Source organism: Octodon degus, unplaced genomic scaffold, assembly GCF_000260255.1.
Source record: "Octodon degus isolate 3935 unplaced genomic scaffold, OctDeg1.0 scaffold00057, whole genome shotgun sequence".
Taxonomy (NCBI): domain Eukaryota; kingdom Metazoa; phylum Chordata; class Mammalia; order Rodentia; family Octodontidae; genus Octodon; species Octodon degus.
In genome coordinates this window covers 57554-67254 of record NW_004524633.1, presented here as the reverse complement: position 1 = coordinate 67254, position 9701 = coordinate 57554, and the positions used below count along the sequence as shown (strand labels likewise).

The 9701-nt window shown below is 41.3% G+C and overlaps 1 protein-coding gene across 1 annotated transcript in view; it reads left to right on the top strand.

The window, feature by feature from the left end:
* Positions 1-9701, top strand: part of CUNH1orf87 (chromosome unknown C1orf87 homolog) — a 54270-nt gene that overhangs the window by 32836 nt on the left and 11733 nt on the right. The window contains 2 exon segments of the mRNA XM_012515306.1: positions 640-704; positions 9462-9538. Of these exon segments, the coding sequence (XP_012370760.1) occupies positions 640-704; positions 9462-9538 (142 nt within the window).

Genomic DNA, 9701 nt, shown 5'->3' with positions numbered 1-9701 from the left:
AACACCTGATCCTTAATAGTCACCTACTTCAAGGCTTCAGGCCCCTGAGACAAGGGCCAGTTTTCCCTGCAGTTCCCCAGTCTCGGGACTTCCCCTACTGAGGGATGACCCGAACCAAGCTGTAGGCCTCAACATCTAGCACATTAGGCTTGCAGCAACTTTTTAGGCACCCAATTCTTTGTATCAGTGGTGGGAAACCTATGGCAGGAGTGTTGTTTTCCTTTGAAGAAAAAAGATGTTAATGTATAATCATTTTTTTCTAAACTAAAACCTCAATATTCAGATTTAATTGCAGTGTTGACAATAAATAAGTGATTTTTATGTTACAATTTAGCACTCAGTCTCTAAAAGGTTCACGGTCACTGATGTATATCAGTATTTTTTTTTTTTTTTTGTGGAACCAGGGATTGAACTCAGGCCTTTGCACTTACCAGGGAAGTGCTTATCCCACTGAGCTATCTCCCTGCCCCCCAAAGTCCTTTCAAATGCAGATAGCTAAGCGATTTCTCCTGCCTTGAACTTGAACAATATAGGCTCTGAAAAGCCCTTCAACATCACCTGTCCAGTAGGAATTTTCCTGAGTGCCTTTCCAGCCCAACCGCACTAGTCAGCAATATTGTGCTTTTTTCTCTTATATAGATGGCAAAATTTCATTGAGTTGCTTAGCAAAGCTTCTTTGGACCTATTTTCTGGCTTACCTACAGGCAAGTACCTTTACTGCTCTTGAGAGGTCTCCTATTTCCAGGTACAACTGCTAACTGCATTGCTTAACAAGACTAGGTTCTTGGGTTTTGATTCATTCTCCCAGAAATGCATGTGATCACTCTAAAGAAAAGAGGAGGGCTGATGAGATGGCTCAGTGGTCTGGAGCACCTACTTGGAACAAGCTTGGCAAAGCACAGGGACCGCGGTTCAATCCCCCAGCACCGCATGCCAGCCAGCCCCGCCCCCAGGTGGGCTGAGCTGGCCACACACACATACACACACATAATAATAATAATAAAATTTAAAAAAAAAAAACCTGCTTCAGTTTCCATCAATAAAGTAAGTCTGCTTTACAAAAAAAAGAAAAAGAAAAAAAGAAAAGAGGAGTGAGAATTGCCTTAAGCTTATTTCTTAAGGTCATTTGGGTGATGAAAAGCATAATTCTCCAACTTTTATTCCATTCCAGGCATTCCCAAAGAAAGGTAGCCCTTGAAGATGAATGCAGCACACTTATTAAATACGTTTGTGCTGTTTATCAGAATCAAGGATGCACAGTCCCTAATGTAGAATTCTGAAGTTAGATATTTAATCTACCAATATCATACCAAAAAATATCCAAAATGTATATGCATGTATGTGTGTATATATATATATATATATATATATATATATCTGTGTTTGATGCAACATTTTTGTAATTTTATGTTTTTTATTTTTTTATATTTTAGGAAAGTGTCTGCAGGGTGTTCAGGGTCTCACTATTAGATCAGACTCTTCGTGATCCTCCTATTTACAGCCTCCCAAGAGCTGGGATTATAGGTGAGCACCACCATGCCCAGTGTCAATTGCTGTCTCAGCATGCCCCAGGGGCAGGGCAAGCAGGGCAGGCCCAGGGATCGAACCCCCCGGCCCCTCTGCCTGCTTGCAGGGACTTTAATCTGCTGAGCTATTTGGCTGGCCCCTGTAAATTTTTTTAAAAAATAAAAACAATAGGCACCAGCCAGATAGCTCAGTGGACTAAAGCACCTGCTTAGGCAATTGCAGGGCCCACGGTTCAATCCTTGATGTGCCAGCCCCACCCCCAGGGCAAATTGAGACTGGGTGTGATGGCACAGCCCTGCAGCATTTGGGAGACTGAAATCAGAAGGATCACTATCAGTCTGATCTGTGTAGTGAGACCCTGTAGACACTGTACTAAATACAGAAAAAAATAAAATAAAATAAAAACAATAAGAATACCCTTCAGGGACCATTTAATTAAATTACAGTACAACCAATTGATTAAACTATGCAGTACTACAATAACATGACTGGGCTGCAACAGGAAGATTTCTAAAATATATAATTAAGTGAAATTATAAAGATGAATTCAATGTAAGTATTTGCCATTTAGCAAGTTTTACATGTCTGATGAATAAATTTGATCTGATTGAGTAATTTCTTTACTGTATCCATCAGTTACTTACTGATTTACCTGCTGAATCAAAATATAGCATACTGAAAATATAAGTGTATATGCATGTGTGAGTTGGGGATGGTGGAATCAGTCTATATACAAATTGACACTAAGAAACCTCACTAGACATTTCAAGTGAGGGGGTTCACTATAAACGAGTGATATTAAGTATTAAAAGGCTGAAGAAATAAAAGAAATGGAGAAAGCATTTGATTTTGAGGGCTTCTGTAACAAATCACCACAATCTTAGTGGTTTACAACAACAAAAACCTTTCTGGCGGGGTTCTGAAGGCTAGGAGATTGGATGAAGGTGTGTCTGGATCATGTCCCCTCTGGGACTCTAAGAATGAGCACTTGCTTGCCTCGTCACGTGCCCAGCAGCCAGACCTCTCCTGCTTGGGCTCCATTGCTGCAGTCTCTGTGTGAACTTCTTTCATGTCTCTTGCATGTCTCTGCATCCAAATCCCTTCTTTTCACCTTTACAAAGACACTAGTCATAGGCTTTGGGGTTGCACTAGTCTCTAATGATCTCAGTCTTAACTTGATTACATCTGCAGACACTATTTCTAATAAGGGCAAACTCATAAGCACAGGAAAAAGGACTTAAAGATGTCTTTTGGGGGACATAATTCAATCCACACTAGTGGGATGATTCAGACCTCAGTATCTGTAGAAAATAGCAACTATTAGGGTGAAAGAAGGCACATTTCAGGAAAAGGTGAGGTTCATCAGCATCTAGGGCCAGTGCACTGCAAAGCTGGATCTACGATCCCTGGAGAAAGCCAAGTAACTGGGGGAGGATGGAGAGGAGCTGCAGCATGTCTGGTGCTGAGAGGGCCCCTGGTTTGGAGCTCATCCCTCTCAGACTGTGGCTGTGCTTGGATGTCCCACTGAGTACCACATGGACCTTGATAGGATGGCTCAAGGAAAGCCCCATGATTGTCCACCCAGTTTCTAAGGCTTAGCATGGGGCTAATGCTGAGACCTGGGAAGCGTGCTGGATAGAGGCTTTCTGTGTCAGTCTGTGTCCAGATTTCCTCTTCTTATAGGACACCAGTTAGATTGGATGGGAACTTTCCCTAATAACTTATTTTAGCTTAATCATTTCTTTTAAAAGTTATGTTCCCCAAATAAGCCATATCTTGGGGTACTAGGAATTAGGGTTAGGAAGGTACCATTCAATTTATAGCATAAGCAGGAGAGAGAGAGAGAGAGAGAATAAAATCCTGTTCTGTTGATCTCACAGGGTATCCATGAATCTGGAAAAAAAGTCTCTTTTTTTTGTCAATAGCTTACTCTCCAGAATAATGTGGTTGTCAGGGTCTTTTTGTTGCTATAGTATATGACAGGTGCTCACTGAGAACTAATGCTTAAGTCTTTGCATTAGTCTATTGTTGTGTCTGTGTTGATTAAGTGTTCCTAAGTACAGAGTGAGCCTGAGCTGTTTTATTAGACTATTCTATGGATCCATAGACAAAGTATGCAAAAGTAGATGGCGACTTATACAGAAAATAAAATTACTCATAATAAATGTGTAGAATTTTGAGTTTTTTCATTCCTGGGATCATTTTGACTCAAAGGTATTGATAAACTGGTTAAATTTATTCATTTTCTGTGGTGTGCCTCTTATTGTAAACTTTATGCCATTTGGAATGATAAAAATCTTATGAATGTGTTCTTTAATGTATATATTGTCTTTACATAAATAGTATCTGTGATTTGTACCAGTGAAAATAACAAATTAGTTCACATTTGACTGCAACTTTTGGCAGCAATAGCTAGAAGACCAGTGAAATACAAAAGAACGGGTCTGGCTCTACTCTAGAATTCAAATTAAACCATCAAAAGAAAGAAGCTTTCTTTGGAAGAAGATAACATAATACAACTCTGGAATTTTCATATGAAACTTCCAGGTTCTATAAAATATTATCAGGAATGATATAGAAAGGACATAGATTTTTAAAATAATTGTTATCAATATATTCAAGAAAATGAATGACAAAATAGAGAAAGTTCAGCCAAGAATTTGAATCTGTCTTTAAATGGTAAAGATAGAGTATCTAGATAGAAAACACAAAAACTAAATTTAGCTCAATGGTGGGTTTAAGAAAATATTGGACATAGTTGAAAAGAGTATTAGTAGACTGAGGTATTGTTCAGTAGAAAATACCGTATTGAATCACTGATGATAAATAAAGATGAAATATACTCCAAGAAGTATATGAGACATATAGAAGATGGTGAAAATATCTAACATATGGGAGAAAAGTCTAAGAAGGGTGGAGGAAGAAAACTGAGTAACAGAGGAACAGAGAAAGAAGAAAAGTGAAGTTGAATAATGGATAGAGGAAGAGAAGTCAAAGAAGGATTACGAAAAGAAGTTGCTGATGTATGGAGAAAGAAGAGAAATAAAGAAATATTAGAAGAAATTAAGAGAAATTCCAAAACTGATGAAAGATTTAAAGCCACAGATACAATAAATACTCTGAACTCCACCAAGACATATAATGGTGAGCATGGGCCCCTACAATCTTGTGCAATCGAAGGTCTGAATTCATATTTTGCAGAAATAAAGAATGATTCCACACGGGAATCTCCTATTGTGGAGACTGTGAATGAGGCAGAGGAGGAAGGAAAGGCAGAAAGCAAGGGACAAAGCTGTGTCATGTCTGCAGATGGAGAATTTGGAGGGAATGGAAAGTACCCTCAAAGGCTTTTGATGCCCTTCAAAACATTTTGTCACTATAAAACACACAGAAAAGTAATGAAGAGTTGGCCTCTCTTTTACTAAGGAAAAATATCCATACTAATTCTTAGTTAGAATTACTTATACTAAAGGGACAGTAATGCCAACTCAGTTGATTTAGACAACAAAGAGAATTTAGTTTATTTGAAAAGTCTGGCAACAGCAAGGGGTATAAACAGTGTTTGATCTAGCTATTTAAATGCCAAAATCAAGATGTGCTTTTGTCCTGGCTCTCGGCTCTGCCTTACTGCCATCAGCATCATCACCAGGCTTTGAGTGACATCTCCTCACTATTCCAGGCCTTCTGGCTACAATAGTAAAGCAGCTAAGGTAGCATAATTGTCACATCTGCATGGCACGCCTATGGAAGATCTTGCCAATAAAAAGAGAATTTTACAACATGACTAACAAACATCTCCTCTCCTATAAAAGGCTCAAGTTAAGTATGATGCCCATCTTTGAAGCAAGATTGTTACTGGGATACCAAGACAGATTGAAGCAGAGACCAGGCTTGGAGCTTGAATTGGAGATCCGCACTGCCAAATCAGAGTCCTTGGATGAGGGAAAGGTGCTCACAAAGCAAATGGTGGCTGCTGTCACCAAAAGGAAGGGTGAAGGGAGAACACTTGGGGATCAATGAACACTGGGCAGCCAGCAAATAGAAGTACACCTCAGTCCCTTGGCCTGGCAGTGAGAGCTCAACTTAGGACATTCTTGGTCTCATGCTCCACACCCACAGGCCTCTCTCTTCCAATGTTGCCTAAAAGAACTAGGCACCCTGCTCTGGGCTGTGACTTTTTCTCTAATGCTTCCCCAAGGATTATCACGGCTTGGTCCTTGCTTCTCCTTTGCTCAGGGCTCTACTTGGCTGTCCCTTCTTCAGAGACTTTGGGGGAATTTCCTGTTGACTCCTAAACATTGGTCAGTTTTAATGCTTCCCAGTGGATCTAACATGCAGCCAGTACTGAGGACCACAGATTTTAGTCATTAGTGGGGGAAAACTGGAGGGCTGGTTCCTAGCTACCAGAATTCACTGAAAGTTCTGTAAAACCTGGCCTTTCCCACACCTGGAAATCTCTAGAGCCAGCTTGGCTTATTGCCTCAAGTATAAATCTCCAACTGGCAGACCAGACAGATGGTTGTTATTTATCCTTCCTGCTGTGTTAGAAGGAGAAAAAGGAGCTCTGCCTCAGGTCTTCCAAGCAGTGTTTACATGTGCAAAGCGTTACCTTTTAATAGGCTGGTAGCTGTTGGGAAGGAGAAGAGAGCCTTAAACCAAGTAAAGCAGCATGTATTTTTCTCCTAATGGACTTTGATAAATACAGAGAATAAAAATTCTCTGGACCAGGACGAGGCCTACATCTAGATCTTATTCTCAAAAGAGAAATTCACTGACCAGTGCCCAGGGAAATTCCTGACTTATTGCAATTAATATTTGGTCTTCTCCAGGGAAACTGGATTTGTTTAAGGTCTTACAGTAGCACAGCACCAAATAATACCATGAAATGAGAATCTTCCCTATATTAGCTTTTTTATAAATAAGTTTATGTCACTGGATTGCTGAAGATTGATGTAATTTTACAAAGGAAAATTTGATCTGAAAACTTATATACCAGTACAGGGAAGAACCAAGGTTGGCATTCAGGTCAGTCTGACATGAAGTTCATATTCCTGACCTTTTGTCACTTGTAGCTTCTAGAAGGTTTTTGACTCTTCATTTCTAGTTTAAAGCCATTTGAACCTTTCCCCTGCAATAAACAGAAAGCTAATCTGTCTTATATTAGATGAAATGGTCAGGAACCAGGGCAGATTAGTAGTGACATATTTCCATGACAAATTTTCAACACATCAAAGAAGACTGATCTGGAAGCACCCATTAAGCTTGCCTGTAAGATGCAGAAAGACAAAGAAATGCAGAGAAAAATTTCTCTTCTCCAAGTACTAGGAAGCAAAGTAGAGAAATGACATGCATACTTAGTGATTATTTTCCAAATTCCAAATAAACAAGGACACAAGTCATTTTTTTCAGCAAGAATGTGTTGAGTGCTCATTCTGGTGCTGGGTGTGGAGTTTCAAAGAAGAATGTAAAATCACACTGTCTTCTCCATCAAGAAACTGAGGGAAGAGATTCATAAAGATTCACAGGTTTGGGGACTGGGGAAATAGCTCAGTGGCATAAGCACTTGCCTGGCAAGCACAAGGTCCTGTGCTTGATTCCTGGTACCGAACAAACAAAAAAACAAATTGTATGTACTCTGTATGCATACAAACTCTTTAAAGGCCAGTCTACTAGCTCAGTGTATTAAAGTGCCTGTAAGCAGGTGCAGGGGTGGAGGGTTTGATCCCTGGACCTGCTGTGCCAGCCCCGCCCCCAGGGCATGCCAAGCAGGTGATTGAGACTGGGTGTGGTGGTGCACGCCTGTAATCCCAGCTCTTGGGAGGCTGTAAACAGGAGAATCACTATGAGTTGGATCTAGTAGTGAGACCCTGAACACCCTGTAGAGCCTTCCTTACAATACAGAAAAATAAATAAATTAATTAATTAAAATAAATAAATAAATAAAAATTAAAGAAAGATTCGCAGGTCCATTGCTAAAACTGTAACTGAGTGCTTTTATACCTGGCATGAGAACATATGCAAACACCCTCGCTTACACAACACTGTTACTTAGCATTTATTAGACACTTACTGTGTTCCAGACATTTCCTTTATACTGACTCTTCTAAGGAGAACCTTATTTCCATTTTCTGAAAGAAAAAAATAGGCACAGTTGGATAACTTGCCCAAGAACACTCAGCAGACAGAGTAGCCTGGATTCAAATCCAAGCTATCTGGCCTCAGGGCCTATTGCCTGTGTTACACTGCTTCCTCCTATGGTTTGATTTTATTTATTGAATTTCTGTCTCTCTCTTTTTTTTTTTTTTTTTTTTTTTGGTAACTTGGTAAGGGTCTATAGGGTCTCACTATGTACATCAGACTCTCAATGATCTGCCTGTGTTCAGCCTCCCAAGAGCTGAGATTACAGGCATGCACCATCACTCCCAGTCTCAGATATAGTCTCAGCATGCCCTGAGGACAGGGCTGGCAGGCAGGCTGGGGATCAAACACTGACCCCTGCATCTGCATAAGCAGACGCTTTAATCTGTTGAGCTATTTGGCTGGCCTGATTTCATTGAATCTTTTAAACTGGAGCACTAAGAACCATTGCAGAAATATATATGCATTTATTAATAATGTATTTGCATTATGCAGCAAAATATTTAAGCTGATGATTCCAGAAGTCAATGCTTCATGGTCATTAAATGGATTTGCAACATATATAGGAAAATCAAAACTATGATGAATGCTAAAATTTACAGTTTTTGAGACTGGGCGTGGTGGTGTGTGTCTGTAATCCCAACTTTTGTGATGCTGTAAACAGGTGGATCACTATGAGTCCAACCTAGCAGTACGATCCTGAACATCCTGTAGACTCTTCCCTAAAATAAAAGACACATTTCCGTTAATCTCCCTTAATTCAGATAATTTATCCCATCCTTCTTGCCACTTTCTGCAGCAGTTCTGGGGTCCTCTTTCCTCAATGTCTTTCCAAGGTGTGGCTCAACAGAAAGGTAGGATGTAAAATTGTGGTTGTGTGTCCTCATCCACTTCATTCACCAGATTTGTCATGTGACTTTGACTCTGCCCCAAAGTCAGAATGACTATGACAGGGGAACCTTTTGAGTCTGTTCAGGACCTGGAGGCAGCCACAACAGCACAAGTAAAGACACTCAGGAAAGAGGACTCTAGAGCTGCTACAGAAGGTGCCCAGGATGGTGGGATGCATGTGCTAGGAGTGAAGAGAAGCATCTGAAGGACATTAAGAGCAGTTTACTTTCCTATAGTAAAATTCTTTAAGTTTAAGCGATCACTGTGTCTTTGATCATACTTCATAAATAAGTCCCTGTGTCAGAGGGAAGGGCTGACGAAAAGGAAGGCTGTCCCAGTGAATGTGGAAGATGCACAGGAGGGTGCACAGGTCTCCCTGCATGGAAGGAAACCTGTCCCATTCACAAGGGCTGGAGCCTCAGCCAGTCACTCCATGACAGCAACACGTCCTGGGTGTGCTGCTGTTCTCACCGCTGCCCCAGAAGGGCTTCCAGTCTCAGCTCCTGTGTAAGGCAGAATACCCCTGGCCTGCTTAGAGGCAGGGCCTGGAGACATCTTCCCTCCCCTGGAGCTGTGCAGACCCAGCTTGCCCAGGACCTGCTGCAGGCTCTAGCCTCAGCTCTCTGGAGCTCTCCTCATTGCTCGGACCTCCAGATTCGTCCATGACATGCTCCACTCTTGCCCCTGCCTCCACATAAATTTAAATGCTTTCTTCTGTCTACATATTTTGCTGTAGTGGCCTTGTGGTAGCTCATAATTTAAGAAGTTTGTTAATGGGCATCTGCTCCTTGGTATGAGGCCCAAAGGGAGGAACAGGCTTCTATTAATTGATGTGTCCCTGTCAATGTGTTGTTGTTAAATGAAGGCACCAAGCTAAACCCTTCCATATCTTCTTTCCTGTGTAGGGAAGAGTGAAAAAGAAGTCTCTGCCTCTCCAGGGGAGCCTGAAGTCTCTGAGGTATCTCAAAACCCGACTGAGCCTGTGCTGCATGCAGAGTGTGGGAGGGCACCTAAGGCCTAGAGGTCTCCTCTCCTGGTGGGTGCTGGGAGTCTCCACCTTGCCCTGATGCAGAGGAGAGGGGGAAGCCTAGAGTGCCAGCTTCCATTCTAGCACTCTGCCACTTGGTGAGGGGTGTGCCTCTGCC